This window comes from Gekko japonicus, unplaced genomic scaffold, assembly GCF_001447785.1.
Source record: "Gekko japonicus isolate JY-2015 unplaced genomic scaffold, Gekko_japonicus_V1.1 scaffold1029, whole genome shotgun sequence".
NCBI classification, from domain to species: Eukaryota; Metazoa; Chordata; class Lepidosauria; order Squamata; family Gekkonidae; genus Gekko; species Gekko japonicus.
The window spans coordinates 176,686-202,713 of record NW_015167081.1 but is presented as its reverse complement, the minus strand read 5'-3'; the positions used below and the strand labels follow the sequence as shown (position 1 = coordinate 202,713).

Sequence of the window (26,028 nt, the reverse complement as noted above, 5' to 3'; positions counted from 1 at the left end):
TATGTTGTTGTTAGAGAAGAGATTCTCAAAATTTCAATGAACAACAGTCAAAAGCAATGAGCCAGCGATTTTATTTCTGGTCAGCCTCCCCACCAGCGAGTTTGTTTTTGCATTCAGCCAAGATAACCACTGACAACAGAGCCTCAAAGTTTCCCTTTATCAGAGATTGTTTGGGAGGAAAGAATGAAAATTATGCAGGAAGGTTAAGTCAGTGAAATGTGCTTGCCTCTTTTTTCCAATTTAGCCCTGCCAGGAAAGTATCACTATTTAGCTTTCCCTGTGCTAGATTCCGGGTAACTTCTAAGCAGGACCGGCAATAAGGGGCTTCTACACTCACACACCCACAGGGATATACTTAAGTCTGAGCCATGCCATTACTGGTCACCTGTTTTCTTGTTACTAGGGTTGCCAGCTCCAGGTTAGAAAATGCCTGGATATTTTGGAGGTGAAACCTGAGAAGAGCAGGGTTTGGGCAAGGGAGGGACCTCAAGTGGGTATAATGCCACAGAGCCCATCTTCCAAAGCAGCCGTTTTCTCCAGGTGAACTGTAATCCCAGGAAATCTCCAACCATCACCTGGAGGTTGGCAACCCAACAGCTGTTACACATTTTATATCTGTATATGTATCAGAAGGGTGATGCAGTTACCAATCAAAGAGGCAAGATAGACCAGCATGGAACTGTTATGGGTGCAGGGAGGATTAACTCTTTGGAAATTCATGTTCAGATTCTTCCCCTCTGGTAGCAGATCAAATTCCCCATCTCCCCCTGCCTCCCTCCCTTTAAACAACTCTCTGGATACACTCAGTCCCCATTCCGGTGAGGTTGGGGGCCAGTATTCTCTGCTTATGAGTTAACTTGCCATTCTAGGGCCCCGGTCACACAGGCCGGATATCGCAAGGGGGAGGCGTGGCTAATTGCCCCGGCGCAGTTTGATCCGCGATTACGCGATCAGATGTTCCGGCGGCACACCACGGGTCCTTCCCTCTGTGCCGGCAGGTAAACGAGAGACCAGAGGGGAATGCCGCGCGCCGGTGCAATTACACCACAGGCGTCTGGAGGCAGCCCGTGGCAAACGTTTACTAGTACCTTGGAGGTACTAGTTTTTTAAGGCGCATTGTCGGCAGTAAGCCACGGGTGCGCTCCACTTCCCAGATGTTGGGGTGTGATTGCGCCCAGATAATCCGCCCACCATCTGTGCCTCTCCCGCAGCAACTTTGCCGTGTGACCCGCGGCCTTGGTTTACATATCTGCAAAGTCCCCACACAGGGTTGCCAAGTGCAGCTGGCATGCTGGCTCCTTGCAAACGCACACTCCCCCCCAGGGCTGCCAAGCTCAAAGTGGCCCTGGAGATCTCCCAGAATTACAACTGATCACCAGACAGCAGAGATGAGTTCCCGGGAGAAAATGGCTGCGCTGGAGGGGGGACTCTATGGTATTATACCCCGCTGAAGTCCCACCCCTCCCCAAACCCCACCTTCCCCAGAAACAGGAGACTGGTGGGTAGTTAATTGTGGAATGCTGAAAATTAACTGCCCATCAATCTCTCATTCTGACATATTTATTTCCTTCACTGTTTCCCCTCAAAATTTAACCCAAACAAATGGCAACTGTATAAACTAAGCTTGTTATTCCTAGAACCTGTTAAACATCTTCATTATGCTGTATGCTAACTCACTGCTCACCCTCTACCTATATGTATGGACTGGCAGTTTCCATTTCATTGCATCTGAAGAAGTGGTCTTAAAGGTGCCACCAGACTCAGACTTTATTCTGTTTCAGACCAACACCGCTGCCCACCTGAATCTATCCTGCTGTTTTCATGTTTAGCTTGGCTGGCCCGTCACTGCACACCACCAGCTGGCCATTGAGAAAATAACTGCAGGGGTACATTCAGCATCTGAAGTGGGGAGGGTGTACATCGGACATGCAGGGGTACATCGAGTTACCCCCTTCCCTTTGTGGGAGCGGCGCTATCAACAATAGCTTCCATCGATCAGCATCTCCTTTTCAGTGCACACGTGTCTCCCCATCCCACCCGCCAGCCTGCCCTTCCCCACTCGCTCACCTTCCCTGCCTTTTCTCTCTCTATTCTCCAGAGCCTGTTGATCTCCATCTCCATGACAACCATCTTCTACAGGCTGAGGCTTCTGGGAGTTGTAGTTTGCTTGTTCATCTCCTGCTACAGGCAAGAAATTCCGAGCTGTTCTTCCTCCACCAGTGCCACGATGGTCGCAAATAGAGAAGCGTGCCTTAAACATTTTCGGTAATCCCAATGGCATAATTTGGTTTATAGCAGGAATCGTGTCTAAAGCCTGGGGTTATCGCTATCCCCCTAATATTTAAATGCTCCTAGATTAAAGCCTCAGGGATATAGCTGGCTCAATGCCCAGACAGAAAATCCTACAGGGGCCTCTGCAAAGGAAGATAAATGGCACATTTATTTGTCCCTTTCGTTTATTAAAATATTTATACCTTGTCTTTGCCCATGATTCAAGGCAGTCAACAAATCCTAATTTTAAATAATTTTGGTAAGAAATCCTCACTGCATTCAGCTCAATCGACACGTATTAAACACTAATTAGTGCAACATGTATTTTCTTCAGAATATAATGTATTTTTAAAACTGACTCATCCAGTCCAACACTCTGTCACACAGTGGCCAAAAATACCTGGTGCCATCAGGAGGTCCAGCAGTGGGGCCAGGACACTAGAAGCTCTCCAACTGTTGCCCCCCCCCAAAGGACCAAGAATACAGTGCATCATTTGCCCCAGACTGAGAGTTCCTATCTATACCTTGTGGCTAATAGCCACTGATGGACCTCCGCTCCATATGTTTATCTAATTCCCTCTTGAAGCTTTCCTAAAAAGAAAGTTCCTGAAAGAAAATATATATTACCAATCACTAGATAAATAATTGTACACAGATTGAAAGAACAAGTATTCCATTTTCTGTACTTTTAAAATAATATACGTTTCAAACCAACCAGCATGTTTATATTGGCAAATAAAAGCATTTGAAGAGGGCTGTTAAATAAATGCTAGTAAAAGCACAATCTATGGTTGCCTTTACTTTTGCTTTTATTGGCCTCACTTAGATTAGCCTCAGTTACAGCGGACAATTTAACTACCAAAGTTTTTAGAGCACCTTTGTTTCCCATTATTTTTGTTTTATGCCACAAGTAAATAAGTATCTTCTGTCTGTCTTCAGACAATTGATGAAGTACTGGCAACCCTCTCCTATTGTTAGGTAAAAACAAGTATACTGTTTGTAGAGTCACAGTGGTCATTTGTACACACACTCAGAACATTCAGTACACTTTCATTCTCCAGAGCTGAACTCAAGGTGGGGGGAGAAGAGTTCTGCACCATTATAGCAAAATCTAGGCAATGGACTAGTGCCCATGATTTCATCGAGATGTCTCTTCCTGCCAACATCCAAAAATGTTTTACAATCACCCATAAAACGTTTCAAATTTTTATTATTTATTCAGTATAAATTAAGAAACATACATGTGGTGCTTTAAAAAAAAATCAAGTCCAGTGTATAAATCCCATCCTATGCCTAAGACAAAGAACTGGTTTCTCAGTTGCTCGTACCATTCACCAGTGTATCTTTGCCAGGTCCCCCCAGCCACTGGCAGGGATGAGGCAGATGGGGTTGCAAGATCCAGGTTGGGAAACTCCTGGAGAGTTGAGGGGGGAGCTAGGAGGAGGAGGAGGAGGAGATTGGATTTATACTCCGCCCTTCACTTGGAGTCTCAGAGCGGCTTACAAACTCCTTTCCCTTCCCCTCCCCACAACAGACACCCTGTGAGGTGGGTGGGGCTGAGAGAACTCTGACACAAACTGCTCTTTTTCAGGGGCAGCTGTGCCAGAGCTTGTGACTGACCCAAGGTCACATCAGCAGGTGCAAGTGGAGGAGTGGGGAATCAGACCCGGTTCTCCCAGATTAGAGTCCGCACACTTAACCACTACACCAAACTGTTGTCTGATTCATAAGGTTGCTGTTATGTATTGATACAAACATGTCGGGACATGGAAGCGCTAAGGAAGTCATGTGGTCTAGCGTACCTTCAGGGTGTAGAACAATAGCCGACTCGGATCCTAGTGCGGACCAATGGGTTTGCCTGGATCCCAAGGTTGATCTATGATGGACTGTTACACTGGAAACAGCCTATCATGGGAGTGGGGTGTGTGTTGTGTGTTGTGCGCAGCACAGATAAAAGCAGGGTTCAAACCTGGCTGTCTTTAGTAGAGCTGAATTTCACGAATAAATATGAGCTGATCACTTGCTACCACGTTTGAACCCAGTACTTTACACTGGTGACAAGGTTTATCGCCCACCTCGACGGGATTCACGGTCATTGACTGCCACCGCTAACGCCGACCCTGTGAGGACGGCAGCCAACACACACAACCGACCTGCAAGGTCCACCCCGCAGACATCATGCGCCAGCTGAGGGGAGGACCACGAACGCCGTTCCTGCTGCTTCAGCGATGCTGCTTGCAGATCCTGAGGGAAGGTAGGCCACATAGCCTCCCCACGCCTCCCCGGAGGCATGGCATCACTCACCACGAATCTGCGGAACTGAACACCATGGCTGCCCGCTATGATCAGGTACTGAGATTGCCCCGGAACACCCCAGACAAAATCCATGTAAATGTGTTGACAGAGGGAACCCCTTGTGAGATGGAGCTGGACACGGGGTCATCCTTCTTCATCATTTCGGCAGAGACGCTAGCTAAGCTCTGCCCCCATGGGGGCCCCCATCTGCAGAAGCCCACCTCAGGGTTCACCCTTAGAGACTTTCAAAAGAACCCGGTGGCTGTGCAGGGATGGGGCAAATTCCAAGTGGAATACAAACATTTCAAGGGCTCATTAGACCTACGAGTGGTCGAGGCAGTACTCACTAGCTTACTGGGCCTGTCCTGGTTCGCGCCTTTAGGACTGGGAATAACTGGGGTGCACCACGTGCAGCCATCCAATTTTCAGGACGTGTGCAATGAGTTCCCAGGGGTTTTCAATGGAATGCTGGGCTGATACACGGGTCCGCCCATGTCCCTTCACATAGATCTGGCAGTGCGGCCCATCCGTTTAAAGGCCAGGAGTTCACGCTAAAGCCCAAGATTGACGCAGAACTGGAATGCTTGGTGGCCCAAGGAGTCCTAGAGCCGGTGCCGCACGCCTGCTGGGAGACCCCCATAGTAACGCCAGTCAACAAGCCTAATGGGGATGTCCACATCTGCATGGACTACAAGTGTACTATCAACAAAGCCCTCCAGGACCACACATACCCGGTCCCGGTAGTCAGTCATGTTTTGGCCTCTTTGGTGGGCAAAAAGATTTTCGGCAAATTGGACCTGGCCCAAGCATACCAGCAGCTTCCCATTGACGATGCCACAGCCGAAGCCCAAACAATCGTCACCCATCGGGGTGCTTTTTGGGTGCAGTGTTTCAATTTGGGGTGAGCGTTGCCCCGGGGATCTTTCAAAACCTAATGGACTGTCTTCTTAAAGGTACCCCCGGGGTCCAGCCATTCTTTGATGATGTTTTAATCGCCACTCCCACGCCCGAGAGTTTCGCCGACAGACTGCACGCCATCCTGCAACAATTCCACATGGTAAAATGGGAGAAGTGTATGCTGGGAGTGCCCAGGGTAGAGTTCCTGGGATTCACGGTCGACACACAAGGCATTCATCCAATACCGGACAAAATCAACGCCATTGTCAATGCTCCGCCGCCCACATCCAAGGCTGAACTCCATGCCTTCTTGGGGCTGCTGAACTTCTACCACTCTTTCTTGCCCCACAAAGCTGCCATCGTGGAGCCCCTGCACCACCTCCTTGACAAGAATGCCACGTGGGCTTGGGGGTCGAAGCAAGCCACCACGTTCTGGGCCGTCAAAGACCTGCTGACATCTAACACGGTCCTGGCACACTTTGATTAAGTGCTTCCCATGGTCCTCACCTGCGATGCTTCGCCGTACAGGGTTGGTGCCATCTTAGGCCAACAGCTGCCCATCGGCCGGGAGGTCCTGGTGGCCTACTACTCCAGGATCCTTTCCTTGGCCAAGCACAACTATGCTCAAATCGACAAGGAAGCACTGGCTATTGTGGCAGGTGTCAAGAAGTTCCACGACTACCTGTACAGTCGGCCCTTCACCATCATCACTGACCACAAACCTCTCTTGGGCCTTCTGGCCCCCGATTGCCAGACGCCTCAGATGCTGTCCCCCCGAGTGCTCCGTTGGTCCATCTTCCTCATGGGCTACCGGTAAACGCTGTTACACCAACCCGGAGGAGCAATGGGCCACGCCTAAGCCTTAAGCCGCTTGCTGCTGCCTACCAGCGACCCAGACCCAGCGCCCACACACCAGATCCTGCTCCTTGAGGACCTGCTGGACAGACCCCTTCAGGTAACTGATGTGTCCCGCCGCACCGCTCAGGACCATGTATTGTCCCATGTTCTGGACTGGGTGGGGAGGGGGTGGCCCACCAGCTGGGTGGCCCCGGAATTCACTGCATTCTCCTCCCCACGGGATGAACTGTCAGCCCACAAGGGCTGCCTATTATGGGGAAGTCGGGTAATAGTTCCCATGCCACTAAGGCAGCAAGTCCTCACAGCCCTCCACAAAATGCACCCGGGGATCGTGCAGATCAAGGCCCTGGCCCGCAGCTACGTTTGGTGGCCTGGCATGGACAGTGAGATTGAGGACTGTGTGAAATGTTGCCAGACGTGCCAGGAATTCCAACCGGAGCTCCCCTGGGCCCCAGCGCGGCAGTGGGAATCCTCTGGGAGACTCTGGGCTCGACTACACTTGGATTTCACTGGTCCCTTCCAGGGCCAACTCTTCTGCATCTTAGTAGATTCATTCACCAAGTGGCTAGTGGTGGTACTGGTTACATCTACGTCATCCCGAGCCGCCATCCACGCTATGTGGCAAATTTTCAGTACACAGGCATCCCCGACTCACTCGTAATGGACAACGGGACAGCCTTCACGTCAGCAGAGTTCCACGAATTCGTATAGTACTACTCTATTTGGTACATCCGCTCAGCTCCAGTGTTCCCTCTAAGCTGAGTTAGTGTGAGCTAGCTCACAGTTTTTTAGCCTCCAGCGCACAGATTTTTGTCTCGGCTCAGGAAGGATGGCTCCAGAGCCAACTAATTGATGCAGCAGCCAAATTGCTCGCTCATAACTTTAATGCCAGGGACTCACAAAGGAGAATTTTTGCTCACAAGACTCCACAGCTTAGAGGGAGCATCCACCCCGCATCCAATGGCCAGGCTGAGACAATGGTGAGGACAACCAAGGAGGTCCTCCACAGAATTGTACACGGTGAGTGGGACCACTGGCTGGCAGCCTTCCTTTTCAACAACAGGATAACCCAACACACCTCCACAGGCCACAGCCCTGCAGAACTCTTAATGGGAAGGCGGCTAGCTACCCACCTGGACAGGTTGCAACCGGATCCCAGAGTGTCAACTATGCTGCCATAAGGTCAAGGGTTAGCACCAGCGGTGATGAAAGCCCCGAGCCGGCGGGTAAACGGGATCTCATCAATCCATCGTTAGCACAGTTCGGGTCAAGAGTGACAAGGGGCCCCCTGAGGATTCTTCCCTGGCGACCCAGTGTATGCCCGCAACTTCACGAGGGGGCCGGAGTGGATCCCAGCCAGAATGGTCAGGGTGACCGGGCCAGTATCCTGCGAGGTGTCCACAGAAGACGGACAAAGGCTTCGCCAGCACATCGACCAGCTACGCGGCCGCCTTCTTCCGGCAGAACCTGCTAGGCCACGCCAGAGGACGGCGATGATGACCTGCCAAGCCCAAAGAGACAGAGCGCGTGAGGCCTGCGCCAACGAGCAGTGCCCAACAGGAGCTGCCAGATGAGAGATCAACGCCAGCTACTACAGAAGGAAACACTGATGCCCCAGTGCCGTCAGCCCCTCCGGACTCCGAGGGTGAGCCCACTCTGGCCACCGCGCCAGAGCTTGCAGCACTACCAATGGAACTCTGCCATTCAACCAGAGAACGGCGCAGGCCAACCTACCTCGGGACTATGTCAGTTAAGGGTTCCGAACTATGGGGGGAGGGGTGTTATGTATTGATATGAACATGTCAGGACACGTAAGCGCTAAGGAAGCCATGCGGTCTAGCGTACCTTCAGGGTGTAGAACAATAGCCGACTCGGATCCTAGTGCGGACCAATGGGTTTGCCCGGATCCCAAGGTTGACCTGTGATGGACTCTTATGCTGTAAATAGCCTATCACGGGAGTGGTGTGTGTGTTGGGTGTTGTGTGCGGCAAGGATAAAAGCAGGGTTCGAACCCGGCTAGTCCAGAGTGTCAACTATGCTGCCATAAGGTTAATGGGCCCCTCCTGGACCCCCTCCCTGTCCTGTGTACCAGCCTGAACTGCATTCTTTTCCCTACGCTTCTCCTCTCCTTATCTCTGACCTTATAGGCTGCAGATGTAGTGTCTCCACATAACTCATCCGTGAGACTGCTTTCGGTTCCCAGCTTTTAGTATTAACGGCCCAGGTAATTGTTCCCACTCGTGGGAGTCAGGCCGATTGGCCCGTAGCGGGGGGGGGGGTGCTTTTGATTCTACTATCTCTCTCCCTGGGTCTAGGGGTTCACTATTCCTAACAGTGATTATGCTCATGCTACCATTGTACTGGCAATAAAAGTATAACCTTTGAAGAAGCGTGTACTCAGTTGCTTGACTGTGAGTCCTGACATTCTGTTAGGAATCCTCCTTCCCCTACTTTGTCGAATCTCTCGAGCTGAGATGAGTGACGATGAGGAGAAAACTGTCCCTAAGACGACAGATGGTGAGGTTCCTGTTACTCAGACCGAGGTACCGGTGCCTACTACCCCACCGGCGACTAACCTGCCTACAACTTCGGTGCTGGGCACGATACCGAAGATGTCCACGGGACTGTTATTCATGACACTGCAGGGTCCGCGGCCACTGGCAAGGACATTCATACCGACCAGGTACTTTGAGATGGGGCCAATTTCACCCAGACTAAACGGAGGAAACGTATGCCCTCACGCAAGGGCCCCGTAGAGATAGCCATTTTGATCTAGGCTTCCACTCCGAGCCAAGTTTCCCACACTTCAGGGTCGCCGTGGAAGCGGCCACCGGGGCTTGGGTTATGGGCCGCTCGAAGGCACATAGTGGTCGCACATCCCCCGAGGAAGGGGTGGACTGGGGCCAACGCTTGGAGGCCGCTGAAAGGGAGCAGATGCAGATGCGGCAGGATTCAAAGAAGCACTGCTCGCCATCCCGGGTATGGTAATCAGGGCGCTGAGAGCGGAGTGTGAGGCAGAGCACCTGGTACCGGTCCTTCCCCCCCCCAAGAGGCACCCCAGCTGCCAGCCCCCCAAGGACCGGGACCCCGAGGACCGCCGGTTCCAGCACCCGCACCGAGGGAAGAGCAAGCTCCTTCTTCTGGCAGAACCCGCTAGGCCACGCCAGAGGACGGCGATGATGACCTGCCAAGCCCAAAGAGACAGAGCGAGCGAGGCCCGCGCCAACGAGCAGTGCCCAACAGGAGCTGCCAGACGAGAGATCAATGCCAGCCACTACAGAAGGAAACACTGATGCCCCAGCGCCATCAGCCCCTCCGGACTCAGAGGGTGAGCCCACTCTGGCCACCGCGCCAGAGCTTGCTGCACCACCAACCAGAGAACGGTGCAGGCCAACCTACCTTGGGACTATGTCAGCTAAGGTTTCCGAACTATGGGGGGAGGGGTGTTATGTATTGATACGAACATGTCAGGACACGTAAGCGCTAAGGAAGCCATGCGGTCTAGCGTACCTTCAGGGTGTAGAACAATAGCCGACTCGGATCCTAGTGCGGACCAATGGGTTTGCCCGGATCCCAAGATGGACTCTTATGCTGTAAATAGCCTATCACGGGAGTGGGGTGTGTGTTGGGTGTTGTGTGCGGCACGGATAAAAGCAGGGTTCGAACCCGGCTAGTTTGTCTTTAGTTGAGCTGAATTAGTATGAGCTGATCACTTGCTACCTCGTCTGAACCCAGTACTTTACAGTTGCCAACTTCCAGGCGGAGCTTGGAGATCTCTCAGAATTACAACTGACCTCCTCCAAACTATAGAGCTCAATTCACCTGGGGTGGGAAATGGCTGCTTTGGAGGGTGGACTCCGTGGCATCACATCATTGCTGAGCTCCCCCCACAAACTCCACCCTCCCCAGTGGTTCACCCCCAAATCTCCAGGAATTTTCCAACGCAGAGTTGGCAATCCTGTGTCTTGAAGTATTCCTTAAATTAGTTTCTCCTTACATTAATCTAAATGTAATTTATAACAATTGTGTATTTAAAGAAAAAAGTAAAAGTTAAAGGAAACATACAAAATACAAAAGAACTAGAAATAACTGTCCTTCCCACCCCACAAAAAAATTCTGCTCACTATGCTCCATTTAAAACCCTGGCAAATAAAATGGCCTTGCAGTATATCCTAAAAAGTTCCAGAAATGGCTTCCCCCTCACTAGGTTGCCAGTTCTGAATTGGGAGATTCCTCGAGATTTCGAGAGAGGAGTCTGGGGAGGGGGGGGATCTCAGCAGGGTAGAATCCATAGAGTCCACTCTCTGAAGCAGCCATTTTCTCCAGGTGGGGCTGGTCTGTTGTCTGGAGAGCAAATCTCCAAGACCCACCTGGAGATTGGCAACCCTACCCCTCATGGCTTGGGGAAGTTGATTCCATGGGGTGAGAGATGGGACTGAAAAAATCATAGGCTCTGCTTGATGCCAGGTGAGTTACCTGAAGTAGGGGGACAGGAGGAAGAGATTATCCTTTAGCCTTTCAGTGCTTCAGGTCTCCACACACGCAAAGTTCCTCGGAAGGATCCAGAACAGTTTATCACAATAATGAAAAATGAAATCAAAGGACAATAAAAGAGTAACACACAATTTAAATAAAACACTCAAACAAAACATGACTAAGCATATCTTGGGGTAGTCCTGGATTCAACTTGCCAGTTCAGCCAAGACCCCAGTGAGGGAGCTGAACCAGGTAGAATAACTGCATTTCTCTCAGAGCAAGATATTACAAATCAGGTGGGGAAACACAATGTCCTTGCAAAAGAAGCACTGTCTTGAAGGAAGACAGCTAGAAAGTCCTGCAAGAAATAAGTAACAGCTACACACCTGTTGCAAAAAACATCACCTGAAAAGGATTCTGTTGCACAGGTCACAAATTCAGTTATTCTTCAGGGAGCTTCATGAGTCTTTTGCATATTTCAGATGGGCTTCCAGCAGACATCTTACCAGCAAGATTTTTTCCCTTCCCTGCTGCTATTTTTAAAATTAAAAAAAACAAAATTTCCCCTGAAATGTGGAAGTTAGTTCCTTAGTTTATTATTTCCTACAGTCCTAAAAAAATTACATCACCATTACTGTTAGAATTCATTTCTGAAGGCCCTTTTGATTTTTGCTGGTTCATAAATGGTAGGATTCATTTGCATGTGTTACAAGAAAATGTTTAAATCTTCTTCACAGCAGCATTTGAGAGTGAAAAGTATTAAACATTCACAATTGTTTCCTTTTACCAATTATCCTGAGTACCTTTTGGAAGATGAAAGAGGAGCAGACTGCATTTAAAAGTACAAGGGATGACTAACAGCCCAGGGAAGAAAGATCAGGATTTCCACTAAATCACAAATAGCAAAATAAAAATTAAAAAATTGAAATCTGTCAACTGTTTAGTTCCTTGTTGATGATGGGGAGCTGAAATTAGCATCAGGAACACAAAAGCATTTCTCCAGATTGCCACAATTAAAGGACCTTGAACCTGACAGCAACAAGACCTTGAGGACTAGAAACAATCACTGGGAAAGCTGGGTGGATTAGGAAGGAGCAGCTGTTGGGAGATGATATAAGTAAGCAGTAGCTTGGGGGGAAAGGCAACAGAGTTGTCGACCACCAGGTGTGAACTAAGAGGTTGCAAGCAGATTACGGTGAGTAACAGACTCAGCATAGAAACCACAGAGTTTGAAGTTTCTTTGTATGTTTATTCAAAATTTAGTTCAGTTTTATTCAAAGGGATGGACTTCTAAGCATCATTCATAGGGCTGCAGCCTTAAAAACCATGGAGAAGTGCTGAAAATATCTGTATTGGTCTATTGCTGTTTTGCCTTTCCTTTTTCTCAGCTTTCAGCTGCTCAGAGATTTAGCTCCAAAACAAATGCTGCCTGCGCTATTACCTCTGCATTTCAGTGCCTTGGTCAGCGAAAGAGTTCTTATCCTGCACTTACCTTCCTGTTGTACTGCAATATTTGAAAACAATGCAAATATAATTCCAAACAGCAGGCAGGGTGTTTGTTCAGTAGCATCCTTGGGGCACTGGGTTTCAGCTGGTAAGCCAATAGCTGTTTTATTCTGCCGTTCCCACTATAATTCTTCCATTCTGGAGTCTCTGACTCACTATTTAACCTGATTGTTTTAAACATGCTCTTGATTTGAGCGTAGCTGCCACCTACTTTCTGGCAGGGATGGTTTACTTTCAACAGCTGCTTGCAGGGTAGAAATGTGTCAATTGTAGTTTCCTTAGATATAGAACTCCTGCCAACCTAGCAGTTTGAAAGCAAGAAATTGCAAGTAGATAAATAGGTACCACTTCGGTGGGAAGGTAACAGCGTTCCGTGCACCTTGGTGTTTAGTCATGCCGGCCACATGACCACGGAAACGTCTTCGGACAGCGCTGGCTCTTCGGCTTTGAAACGGAGATGAGCACCGCAACCCTAGAGTCGGATTCGACTGGCTTTCGAGCAAGGGAACCTTTACCTTTACCTTTTTTAGATATAGAAATAAGAAAAGTGTGACCAGCTCAATTATTTGGGGTGATCCAGATTTTAAAGGCTTTGTCCGGAGAGAAAAAGAAGTTGGGAACTCAGTTTGTACTCTAACATCCGTAAAACAATGGCTTGAAAAATTATAGTGGACGTGACTTATGTAACTAGACAGAGCAACCTGCATTTTGAATCCTGTGAAGACTGTGACAGCAAATCTGTTTGCCAGCTTTTCTTTGATTAGCTATGGAACAAATCATTTGAAAATTCAGTTGCCTTTCTTCAGCTTGCAAGTCTTTGTACAGGAAAGTGACTTTAATGCTGTAGCATAAATTCTCCTAGGATTTTTTTTAAGTGAAGAACTACAAATAACAGGGAATGTTTGTGTGTTTTCTCCTGTGGGTTGCTGACTGTACATACATTACTTATAGTCATGTTAAAAATGCATTCTGTGGGTGCACCTACTGGCCTCTATCTGCCCCACCTCACCCCCCAAGAGCATTCAGCTTAGCCTCCAGACTGAAATCGCACATGTGTTCTATTGCACACAAAATCTGAAATGCAATCCTAATCCAGTCTCTGTATGCTGTGAATTAATTCAGAAAGCTAACACAAGCACATTTAAGCTATCTTTTTGCTTTTCACATGCACACATTAACTGCAGGAGAAAGGCTAAAGAGCAGGTGTGAATTTGGTCCTGGCTATTTGGAATGCATATAGGGTAGAGAGGGTAGTGATCTCCCCACCCGCCTTCAAAACATACGTAAGGTGCTGAGGGCATGACCAGCAGTTTGCATCTCCACAGATAGGTTCACTTGCTCACCCGAGTAACACACATGCAGTCAGTAATACATGTCACACTTTCCCCCTGCCTGTTCTTAAATGATGACCAACACATCCCAGTGTTTCAACTTAAATTGCTTTATTTCCTAATTCACAAAAATAAATAAATAAAGCTTTCATGGCTGTACTTTTTCCCCAGTAGCCACCCTTGGCACTGCCGAGTCCATGTTGTGCTGCAAATATTGGAAAACCAAAGCCCCCCTTCTACTGCAGTGTCAGGAATATTTTCAGAAGAACACTTTCCTGGTAGCAGGCCCCATGGAATCAAATGGGATTTACTTCTGAGTAGACCTCCTTAGGCTTGTTCCCTCCGAGACTGAAGTGCCCAGTTTGCCCCTTGCTTCTGTCATGAACTATGTTTAGGATTACACTGTACAGGAAGGAAATAGCTGGTCAGGGTCAGATGAAATTTTTGCAGGATGGCCCCGATTAGGGTGGCCACAGCTTGTGACATTCCAGGAAATTTGGGGCCAGTGCCTGGAGATGGTAGAGTTTAGGGAGGTGTGACGTCATATCCCTTGATGTTGCATCTCGGTCAAAGTTCAGTTCCTCCAACTTCTCCCTTTCCTGTTAGACTACTTCCTCCCACCCAAATTCAGATTTTGAATGTAACTTCCCTGCCTTATACCATTCAGCCTAAAAAAAACCCCTCTCAGAGTTATTTCCTGGTTTTAATTTGAAGATCCATAGAAGGACACCAGACAACAGCAGTCCCAGCTGACCCTCAGTACCCAGTGAGTAAGTCTTTACAGGCAACTATCAGTCACTGTCTCCTAGCCCCTACGGTATGCCATAGGAGCAGTGGAAGAGCTGGGGTTGTCAACTTCTAGGTGGGGCCTGGAGATTGCCCCAAATTACATCTGATCTCCCGACTACCGGGATTAGCTCCCCTGGAGAAAATGGCAGCTTTGGAGGGTGGACGCTGTGGCATCACACATCCCTGCCGAGTTCCCTCCCTTCCCCAAATCCTACCCTCCTGAGGACCTGACCCCCAAATATCCAGGAATTTCCCAGCCCAGACTTAGCAACACTCTTTAAAGCTTCCACTCTCAATGCTAGGACTTCCTTTTGTCCTAGACTCAGTAGTTTCTCCAGAGCAACGGACCTCTGCAGTCTGGAGATTGGTTTATTTCTGGGAGAACTCCAGGTAGTACCTGGAGGCTGGCAACCCTATTTCTGAGGCTTGTGCTGGACAAGTACCCCTGGGGAGTATCTGGCTCCCCTCTGGTTTCCATGGACCTAGGAAACAAGGCCTGGTTGGCATGAAAAGCAACTCATCGCTTTGCAAGGCGAACTTTTCCTGGGAATCAACTGTGTCCCAGTAAATGTGTTTTCTACTTTGATGCTAAATTAGCTGACACATTCCCTGTTTCCTTTTTCAAGGCTTCTGTTTATTCAAAACACGGTTATCCTGCCTCTTCAAGGATTCAATGTAATCAGTTTGAAATACACAAATATAACCATCCCGATAATGCTGCCTGGCTCGTCCTTATACACCGTGTTGTTGTTTTTCCCCCAGCAAGTGGCCATGATCTCCTCACTCCTGACTCTGGTGCTTTTCCTGGCAGGTGTGGGAAATTGTCATGGTGAGTTTCCCAGCTACTAAGCTGGAGTTCAGAAAGGTGCTATTTCGGTGCAGTGGGTGGGTTCTCCAGCCAGGCAACTGGAATGACTGCTGGGGGGAGGGGAGAGACACAATGAAAGGGATACAGTCACACCATGGAGGCTCAGCTCAGTCCTGGCCATTGCCTCCAACTGGGTTTGACTTGTGGCAGTGCAGGAAGGGGCATTGGGGTGACCCAAGTACCTTGAACCAGTCCTGTGGATGAACCTTCTGGGCTGGGTGGGTGATGGAAGTGGAAATCTTCTCTGCTTTCAGGCAACTGACTGATTCCTTCTGCTCCAGGTCAACTGACAGAGATTCATACCACAACAGGAAATGCAGTCCTGCGAACTCCGAGGACCCTGGGACCGTGCTTTTCAAGCCCGTGTTGGAACCAGGGTGATTGTAGTGTTGTCGAAGGCAAGCCAAGTTGCGCCTGTAAGCCAGGATTCACGGGACCATTCTGCAAAGGTAAAGCAGGTCTGCGCTGGTACAGCATCTCTGTTGCCTACATGCAGCCTCTCCCTATATTCTGAAGGAGTTCTGTAACCCAACTGCGTTTGGGGGAATGCTTTCCACAATGATCTGTCTGTCCCAGAATCTTCTTTCTACAGTGATTTTTCTGTCCCGGCATCTCCTGCAACAGACAAGTTCACAAGGGGTGCTAGCCAGATCTTTTGGGGAACCCCCCCCCCACCCTGCATAGTTTGAGAGCTATCCATTCAATTGCGAGATCATCATCAAACTCCTCATGTTGAGGGATTTTGTATATTTGCTTCAGCTTAAAAATGTATACTCTACCTCCTTGCTTCGTGAGAGTATCACAACACCAAAATTAAAACACAATTGCAAGATTAAGAAATGACAGTGATAAAATTAAATTGTAAAACACAATTGCAATCCAAGACTAAGAAATGACAGTGATAAAATTAAATTGCCTGATAGTTCAAGAGTTTCTCAGTCCAGCATCATACTCAAAGACTATCTTGGTACACATGCCCTTTGCAAAACAACAGATGTTTACAGTTTACCAAAGGCAAGTAAACTACTGCTGTTCCTTTTGTAGCTAAAGGTATTGTGACTTAATTTTATTTTATGTTTCCATGGCTGAATTTCATTATTACAATAAAGAAAAAGTAAAAGAAAATAAATATACACTTATCCTGCAAAAAAAAAGTAGTAATTAAAACTTTCGCACTAATCCTGGCAACAAACAAGAGGAGGATTCATTAAGTCTAATTCTTTTCTGGTCACTCTCACGGCATTTTTGAATGAATCCTTCATATGTCAACAGGGCCGACAGAGAGGTTTTAGTTACTGCTTTTCTGTTTGCAGGAAAAGTGATTTCATTACAATCAAGAAAAATTAATCAAGGAAACATGGCCACAGAAACATAAAATGACGTTAATGAGCAATGCCTTTGGCTACAAAGGGGAAAGTAATAGTTCCTGGCAAGGGAAGTGGTTTAGGATGTGGAAGGCTATGGTTACTGTGAACTGACAGGAAGTAATTCTTCACAGAGAAATAGAAGTGCTCACAGCTGCACCATGAAAAAAGAGAAGTAACAAAATTTGAAGGGTCATCTGTTGAGAGAAGTGGGATCTTCATTGACCAGGACTTCTTTCTAACTAAAGAGGCTATTAGGATCTTGCCCAAACAGGTGGAGGCTGCCGGATTTTTATGGGAAATACAGAACTGTGTTAAGCGCAACATATTGCCCCTAGAGGTTTCTTTATCTTGGTACCCTGCCCAATTAATCTTTGCTGCTACTCATTATAAAATAGAATTAAGAGGTGGGGGTAAACGGTCTTTCACCACTGTCATCCTTTAAAAGACTCCTCCTTCCCCCACTTGCCTAGGAAAACTTTGGCAATCAATATCTAGTCCCTTTATTTTCAGTCATTGCAAACTTCTTGTCTCCCACCAGAAATGGTGGTAGATCTGCAATGTGAGGAAGAGTTCATGATGATGATGGTGAGAAAGGAAGTGTTTGAAATGTTCAGTATCCCTTTGGCATTGGTCCACCTGAAGAACAGCGCCTGCAAAGTCTCTGAGCAAGAGGAAAGGGGTGCCGCATATTTTGGAGCAAAGCTGACGAAGGAGAATCACACCCGATGTGGATCTCTGATTCAGGTGAGGTTCTGAGGCAGACTCTCTCACACCCCACCTTAGAGGGAGCCCTTTGTCAAAGCCAGGCATGGAGGTAGAATGTGGTGTAGTGGCTGAACAGGGACTGAGAAGGCCTGGGTTCAAATCTTGTTGGGTGATCTCACGGCAGTCACACACTCTTTGCCTAGCCTGGGTTGTTGCAAGGATAGCATGAAGAAGGGGAGGAGGACTGTAACCCCACCCACCTCAGACATGCTTATGCTGGTCAGACCTCTGGCCCATCCTGCCCCTGATGGTTCCCCAGGGTGAAAAGCTTGGGACTTTCTCCGTTCACCTGGAGATAAGAACCTTCAACCTGGAGAAACTGGGGACTGAAACAGAGTGTGTGTGCAAAGCAGATACTCACCATCTTCTCCCTCCCACCAGTGTCAACTTTGGCTTTCACTGGGTGTGCTCTGGGAAGTGCTTCTGAGCAGGACTTGAAGATAAGGATGGTCTTGTGCAACAGTAGCTCATAAGTGGGCTTGAATTTGCAAACAATACATATATCATGCCACCTTCCTGTGAGAGGAGGGGCAGTAGTTCAGTGGAAGAGCCTTTGCTTGGCATGCAGAAGACCCCAGGTGTACTCCCCAGTATCTCCAGTTAAAAAAAAACAAGACCAGGCGTAGGAGCTGTGCAAGACCTCTGCCTGAAACCCTGGAAAGCCACTTCCTGTTTGAGTAAACAAGACTGACCTTGACAGACTAACGGTCTGATTCAGGATAAGGCAGCCTCATATGTGTTCAAGGCTGTTCTCCTAAAGAGATAATTGCCTTTTCCCCTCAAGGAGTGGAAGAAGAACTTTTTTTTTTTAACTGCCAAGTATCTGTTCCATTCACCAGACAGAGCAGTAATTGCTATTATGGTTGCCGTGTGAAGGGAATTTGTGTGAGCATCCTGGCTAGTAATTGGGTATTATTTATGGCGAGATTGGTGGTGAGTCACACAGCTCTTGCCCCACAGCTCTTGCCCCTTATAAACCAACTTATGAACTGTTTTTTTTTAATACTTAGCTTGTTCTTGAGAGTCTTATGATCCCTTGATGTAAAGTCAACTACAGGACTCGGGGTGGGGGGGAGCTGATAAGCAGACTTAACTTGAAAGAACCAGGGTGTGCAAACTAATAATTATCTCACACCAACTGGGTTGGATCCAGATTAAATTGCTAATAGCCACCAATGCCCTCTTACCACTTTAGACCTCCCCCCAACTGCCTCATTTCGTATCTTGAGTCCCTGTCCCTTAGGAGCAATGATGGAGATGCGCTACAGTAGGACGGGAAAGACAGGAAAGTTTCATTCTCTCATTGGAAAGCTTAGTCTGGATCCAACCCTCTGTGACCTGGGTGCACTGTGCAAAGCAAGAACGCTGTACTTTTTAAGTGTTAGGATGGCTCCTCTTTCTTACTCCTGGCCTCTGGCCAATGCCCAGACTTGCCAACCTGTAGGGCTGGATGCTAGATACAAAGCAGTACCTTTTGTACATATGTGGTATAAGGTGTTATAGTGTGCCATGTACCGTGGATGAAGAACCTATTGCAACTTATTTGTACATATTTTAATAGATTCCAGTTATTTTTTGATTCTCTAAACATAATTTTCGGCTGTTTTTCAGGTCAATGGTTCTCATGTGTCTTACGCTAATGAGATCCAGACAGATAGAGAGGATGATGGCGTGATCACAAGGACCGTGGTTCTTAACGTGCGCTTCTCCTGTATCTATGCCTACACACGTGTTGTTGGTTTGCAAAACCCACTCAAAGCTGTGGACACGTATGTTCCTCATCCTCTATCTTTCCAAATTACAGACTGTACTAGGATACTCTTATGTCACTGTGGCAACTCCCCCCCCCTTTTCTCAGTCTTCCTCCAAGTTGCTTTGCTCCAAAGTTCTGGGATAGATAGATCACAGAAATGCCTGGATGGCTGTCATGTGGGCAGGAAAGCTCAGATTTTCCTACCCACACGGTTAGGGTTGCCAGCCTCCAGGTGGGGCCTGGGGCTCTCCAGTTTTTACAACTGATCTCCAGCTGACTGGGATCAGTTTTCCTGGAGAAAAATGGCTGTTTTGAAGGGTGGACTCTATGGCATTGTACTATACTGAGGCCCCTCCCTTCCCCAAGCCCCGCCTTCTCCTGGCTCCACCCCCAAAGTCGCCAGGTATTTTCCAACCCAGACTTGGCAACCCTACACATGGTAGCCATTTTTACAGACACTGTCCCTTTGGTGACCATTTCACCCCAGCCACTAGGGAGCTTCGGGTTTTTTTCCTTATTGGCAATCAAATATTGTTATCGAGATGATGTTATAGCAATCTGCATACCAGATTTTACTGGATTTCCAGCTTTCATTTTTTGTAAAGTAATTTAGTGCCTTCCACTGCGGAAATATTAGTGGCTAATTTTTTTTAATGAATGCTGGGAATTCAGAGAACCTGTCACACCAATCCTGAAATGACATAGGGTAGCTTTAGGAATTGCTGGAAACTCTGACTGATTTCGCACTAGAGTTGCCTCGCTGTTGCGCTGCCATTTGCCCCGGTTCTATTGGTCAATTTCACACCTGAAGCCGCAGGGCTGATTTTGACCCACGGCTTCGCCCGATTTCCTCCGCAGTTTCGTTGACCCTGAAAAAACAGGGGCTGATTTCGCACTAGAGTTGCCTCGATGTTGAGCTGCCGTTTGCCCCGATACTATCGGTCAATTTCACACCCGAAGCCACGGGGCTGCATTTGACCCGTGGCTTTGCCCGATTTCCTCTGCAGTTTCATGATCCTCAAAAAAACAGGATCACGAAACTGCGGGGGAAATTGGGCGAAGCCGCGGGTCAAAATAACTTCTTCAGGTGTTCAACATGACCAAAACCAAAGGCAGTAGCATGGTGCAGTGGTTAAGCAATGAACTCTAATCTGGGGAACCGAGTTTGATTCCCCTCTCCTCCTCCACATGAAGCCCACTGGGTGACCTTGGGCCAGTCACAGTTCTCTCAAACTCTCTCAGCCCCATCTACCTCACAGGGTGTCTGTTGTGGAGAGAGGAAGGGAAGGTGATTGTAAGCTACTCTGAGACTCCATAAGGCAGAGAAAAATGGGGTATAAAAGCTTCTTCTAAAATTTGTGTTACTAAAAAGAAAGTATTCCTTAAGCCTGGAATCTGGTTAATAAGGTAATAGCAGGCCCAGATCTTGTTTCAACTTTTACCCTTCCAAGTCTGATGCAAAGATCTTTGTACTTTTTCTGTAAGACCAAATGTGGGCAGGCAAGTGTTGCTAGACCTACTCTGGAAAGCTGTTCCAAAGCTCTTGCGGCCATGACTAAAAAGGCTTTGTTCCTTCTAGAGCGAACGTAGCCTCTCTGAAAAACAGGAGGAAGGCTCTCCCTAAAGATCTTAAGAGGTGAAAAGGGATTTCAGTCCTCCAGGAGAGACAACATGTGATTCCCATTTGATCCTGGGAAACCATGAAAAAAGGGGTGGGGGGGGGGGAGGTGTGGGATAAAGCCAAGCAAATTTGATTTTTATTATTTATTTGTTTTGTTTGTGCCCCCCCTCCCCGCCGAAGCAGGCTCAGGGCGGCTTACATAAAATTACAGGAGATAAAAACAACACTATAAATATCAAGATAAAACACAGCATTATTTCGACTTTAGTAATAAAATAATGTTTTAAATTGTTATTTGCCCTCAAGATCTATGATGGGGTAGAGAAAAGGCTTGAAAGGATCCCGGGGTTGGGGAATAAGTACATACAATTGGGTGGCAGGTGTGGAGGCGGCACCCTGACCTGGGTGGCCTGGTCTCATCAGATCTCAGAAGCAAAGCAGGGTCAGCCCTGGTTAGTTCTTGGACGCGAGACCACCAAGGAAGTCCAGAGTTACTAGGCAGAGGCAGGCAATGACAACCCCCCTTCTGTTCATCTCTTGCCTTGAAAACCCTACAGGGCTGCCATAAGTTGGCTCCGGCTTGAGGGCGCTTTACACACAGAGAGACCTGGCTGAATCTGTGGCTCCCTCTCTTCTAGGCTTGTGCAGTTTGCGGTGAAGGAAGGGGACTTCACTGTGACCATGGCATTGTATGACACTTCTGCCTACGATCAGGTCTACTCCCAACAGCGCTTATTTTCCCTCCTCCTGACGGACACCCTTTACGTCCTTCTGCAAATTAGAGGTCAGCAACAGGTGAAGTACTTCTTCCTGAGCGTGGAGGACTGCTGGGGCACGCCAAAAAGTGACCCAAACCACAGCTTAAAGCACCACCTGGTTATGAAAGGGTAAGAGAGACCGGCTTTTTCCAGTTCAATTTGGACAGGTGTATGTTTGTAGGGACTGGTGTATGTTCATAGGGTTGCCACTCCCCAGGTGACTCCTTGAGAGCTCCTAGAATTACAACTGAAAGCCAGAATACAAAGATTAGTTCCCTGGAGGAAATGACTGCTTTGGAGGTTGGACTATATGGACTTATACCCTGCCAAGGTCTCTCCCCAAACCCCACCCTGCCACAAATCTCCAGGAATTTCAAGCCTGAAGTTGACAGTCCTATGTACATGGCCTGACTCACCTGTGAGTGTCTGTGGTGGGTTATGGTGAGGTTGGGTGACCAGGTGGAGCCCCTGCTGGGCCAAGTGGCTTCTTCAGCTGACCCCAGAGGAATCTTTTTCATTCAGTAAAGTCAGTAACCCTTCCCATGTTGCCTGATAATGTTTCCTGGGACTCAATTCCTTTCCCCACAAAAAAAATTCCACTCCAAAGAGCCAGTCCTAGCTTTCCTTCACCTCATTGGAGCAGAAGGTGCTCCTGGAGAACCCAGGAGGTATCACCTTTGGGTCTGCAGGGATTACCCAATCAGAAACCACTGCCTCTGTTGTAGGATGATGCTTGGCTTGGAACTTCACAGCTTTTTGTGACTGTCCCCAGCCCCCCAGCCCCATGGTGGCCATTTTGTGATTGGCTGTGCCTTTCCCCCACAGAAGTATTTTGTGGTGTGCCTACTAGCTGCTGTTATAATTCTGTTAAGTACCCACAGACTCAACATAGTTGGGGACCTTCCACCATACTTGCTTCTTCCAGTGTACATCAGACCAGGTCATCTGCAAGAGGAAATCACAAGAATCAATGTTTTAGGCTTTGGCAAATATAATAAGGAAAATGTCTTTTTTCGGTTTTGCCTCAGATTCTAGCACTGGTGTAATGGAAGAGGCATCTGGTAATGCCTGTTTTTGAAAGCCTTTTCTGTCACCTTGCTGGGCTTCACCGCATGGTGTAGTGGCTGGACTGACTAGAATCTGGGAGACCCAGGTTTGGATCCCCACTCTGCCACGGAACTTGGGCCAGTCGCTGTCCCTCAGCTTCACTTACCTCACGGGGTTATGAGGATAAAATAGAGGAAAGGAGAACAACATAAGCCGCTTTGTGTCCTCCCTGAGGAGAAAGGTGGGGTATAAATGAAGTAAATAAAGTAAATTATTCACATCCGGCCGTGGCAGGCACTAAATGAAATTTCTTCCCCGCTAGGCACTGCAGGTTGCTATGGGGAAAAAAACCAGAAATATCCAGAAAGGATAACTGTTGAAGGAGATTTGGAAACAAAAAGATAAGAGAATGGAAGATAGTGCTTGGCAGAGGCAGAAAAACAATGCAAGATGTTTAAAAGGGCTGCTGAGAAAGTATGTTGTGCCAGTTGTGTATTCCATTCCCCTTCATGTGGTAATTTCAAGTAGTCTTAGGTACAGTGTATAGCAGACACCATGTCTGATGAATTTCAGTTGTCAAATTGCCTTGGCATTTCCCCCCAAGGAACTAAATGATGATTTTCAACATTAGCAAGAAAAGACTAGGAAAGGCTTAAAAGTAGGGATGGTCAAGAGGGACCTTGGGGCTGAAACCAGCCTGTGAAGCCATTTTTAAATCTTGACCTGGCAACCCTACCCCATGTTAACGAGACAGGATAAACAAGTTTCACCATCACATTTTGTGGACAAAGCCTTTTTAATGCTGCAATCTATTCTTAAATATTTTGTACACCTGCCCTGTAAATGGTCAGGTTTGTCGGCAGTGTTAGGCTTCTCCGGGGCTTTTTTTTCCTGAGGGAACATGCCGGAATGAAGTTCTGGAGCCTCTTCAACAAAATCCATTTTTAAAATGTTTAAAAGTTCATGAGTTTTCACTGAAAACTTCATTTCCCTCTTTAGAGTTCCAGCTCTACATGTGCTCTGTAATCAGGGGTGAAAGTAACAAATTTCTTACCCAGTGCTGGTCCATTTCAGATGTAAAACAGCTAGGCATATCCCAATTGCATGCCCCAGAAGTGTGTAGTTCCCAATACACAGTCACCATTTTGTTCTATATGGGTACTATCCAGATTTTCTGCTTCAGGCTATGCAGGCTTGGTGTAGTTTGTGATGAAGCAGAAAACATATGTGGTGCTTGTTTCAGACAAGATGGTGACTGCAGGTAGCAGGCACTTCTAGTATATACATTCGTATACCCTCAACTGTCATTGTCTTAAAAAGATTTGTTGTCTTCACCTGGTGGCTCAGAGCCTCTTTATCAGTACTTGATACCAGACTGCTCCAGCTTAGCAGCCTGAATAGTCCAGTTTAGTCTGAGCTCATCAGAATTTAGAAGAAGAAGAAGAGATTGGATTTATACTCCATCCTTCACTTGGAGTCTCAGAGTGGTTTACAATCTCCTTCCCTTCCTCTCCCCACAACAGACACCCTGTGAGGTAGGTGGGGCTGAGAGAGCACTGAGAGAACTGGGACTGGCCCAAGGTCAACCAGCAACCACATGTGGAGGAGTGGGGAATCAAACCCTGTTCTCAAGATCACAGTCTGCCGCTCTTAACCACTACACCAAACTGGCTAAGCATGGTTGGCCACAGCCAGTTCTTGTATGGGAGACCACCAAAGAAAACTGGCGTTGCTAGGTCGAGGAAGGCAATGGCAAACCACCTCTGCTTGTCTCCTGCCTGGGATGCCCTGTGGATGGGGTCACCATGTCTCAGTTGGAATTTGAAAATACATTCTTCTACCCCTAACCTGGATGGCCCAGGCTAGCCCAACCCCATCAGATCTCAGAAGGTAAGCAGGGTTGGCTCTGATTAGTACTCGGATGGGAGACCACTGAGAAAGTCCAGACTTGCTATGTAGAGGCAGGCCACGGCAAACCACTTCCGTTCATCTCTTGCCTTGGAAACCCCCCTGGGTTTGATGCAAGTTGCTTGCAACATAACAGCGCTTTACCTGCATGCATCACCTTACTTTCACCTGTGTCTGTAACTGTTATACCTGCACTGCTGAATGACACTCTAGAGTCTGACTTCTTGAGGAGGAAGCAATTTCTGTGGTACAAGCCTCTGGCCAGCTGTCAAGAGCACAGAGCATTTCCCCAAAACACAGAAGTTAGCTATCCCAGCCTTCAAGGCTAATGTACTTTTAAAAATTATTCCCTGAGGGCTTTCCAACCCTTCTACATTGTACTTTAACCTATAAGGTGAAAGGATTCCAAAATTCCCTGGGTATCACTCTTAACCATGTCAGGGTCAGCTTGTGCTTCACTGGAGACGAAAGCTCATTGCCCATGTGCTTTAGGGATGCCAACCTCCAGGTGGGACCTGGGCATCCCCCAGAATTACAGCTCGTCTCCAGACTTCTGTGATCAGTCCCTCTGGAGAAAATGACTGCTTTGGAAGGTGGACTCTATGGCATTTTACCCCACTGAGGCCCTTGTCCTTAGGTTCCATCCCCAAATCTCCAGGTGTTTCCCAACCTGGATCTGGCAACCCTACCCTCCCATCCCCCACCAGTGGCCAGGGGGGAACTTGACAACCCTAACATGGTCAAAGGACCTTTTTTTCCCTTTACCATGTGCTGGGGCGGAGTGTTAATTATTTAAACCAAGGTCCTGCCTTGCTGATCTTGGCCTACACTGTGAACCAATGTGCTTTCGGCAATGACTGGACCAGAAATGCACTTGCCCTCTTCCAGGTGTCCCCATGACAAGACTGCAACCATCCTTAATGACATTGGCACCAGCACCATGGCAAAGTTCAGTTTTCAGATGTTCCAGTTCAAAAACTTCACAGAGGTGTACCTCCACTGCCAGGTGCGCCTATGCATTCCTGAAAACCAGGAGCCCTGTGCTAAGGTATAGTCTCTCGCAATTGATGCCTTGTTGGGGATGGAGATAGAGTAATTGTAAACATGGCAACATTAAAGACATTAAAGATTTTATCTATTAATATAAATGGGCTGAATAGCCCCCCAAAAAGAAGAAAAACATTTCATCAGATTAATAAAAATAAAGTTGATATTGTCTGCTTACAAGAAACACATATTAAGAAGGGTGAAGAGAAATTTTTGATTAATAACAATGAATGGAAAAGAGACTTTAATAATTAACATCTATGCACCAAATCAAAATCAAGAACTCTTCTATAAAGAGTTACACACGGTGTTAGGTATGAAGGAAGTAGAGAGTATTTGTTTAGTAGGGGACTATAATGCGGTACTTGACCCTATAATTGACAGAAAAGGTACGAGAAAAAGAAATAAAACAGGTGCAATTACAGCAAAAAGCTTCTTTCAAATTGTAGAAGAATTTACTATGGTAGATGC

At 47.6% G+C, this 26,028-nt stretch overlaps 1 protein-coding gene across 1 annotated transcript in view; it reads left to right on the top strand.

Annotated features, from left to right (window-relative positions):
• Window positions 1-9,785: 9,785 nt before the first annotated feature.
• Window positions 9,786-26,028, top strand: part of LOC107111782 (pancreatic secretory granule membrane major glycoprotein GP2-like) — an 18,893-nt gene continuing 2,650 nt past the window's right edge. Inside the window, exons 1-7 of the mRNA XM_015412811.1 lie at window positions 9,786-9,797; window positions 15,186-15,252; window positions 15,573-15,740; window positions 17,197-17,402; window positions 19,035-19,192; window positions 21,436-21,684; window positions 25,399-25,558. Of these exons, the coding sequence (XP_015268297.1) occupies window positions 9,786-9,797; window positions 15,186-15,252; window positions 15,573-15,740; window positions 17,197-17,402; window positions 19,035-19,192; window positions 21,436-21,684; window positions 25,399-25,558 (1,020 nt within the window). The remainder of the gene's footprint in view (window positions 9,798-15,185; window positions 15,253-15,572; window positions 15,741-17,196; window positions 17,403-19,034; window positions 19,193-21,435; window positions 21,685-25,398; window positions 25,559-26,028) is intronic.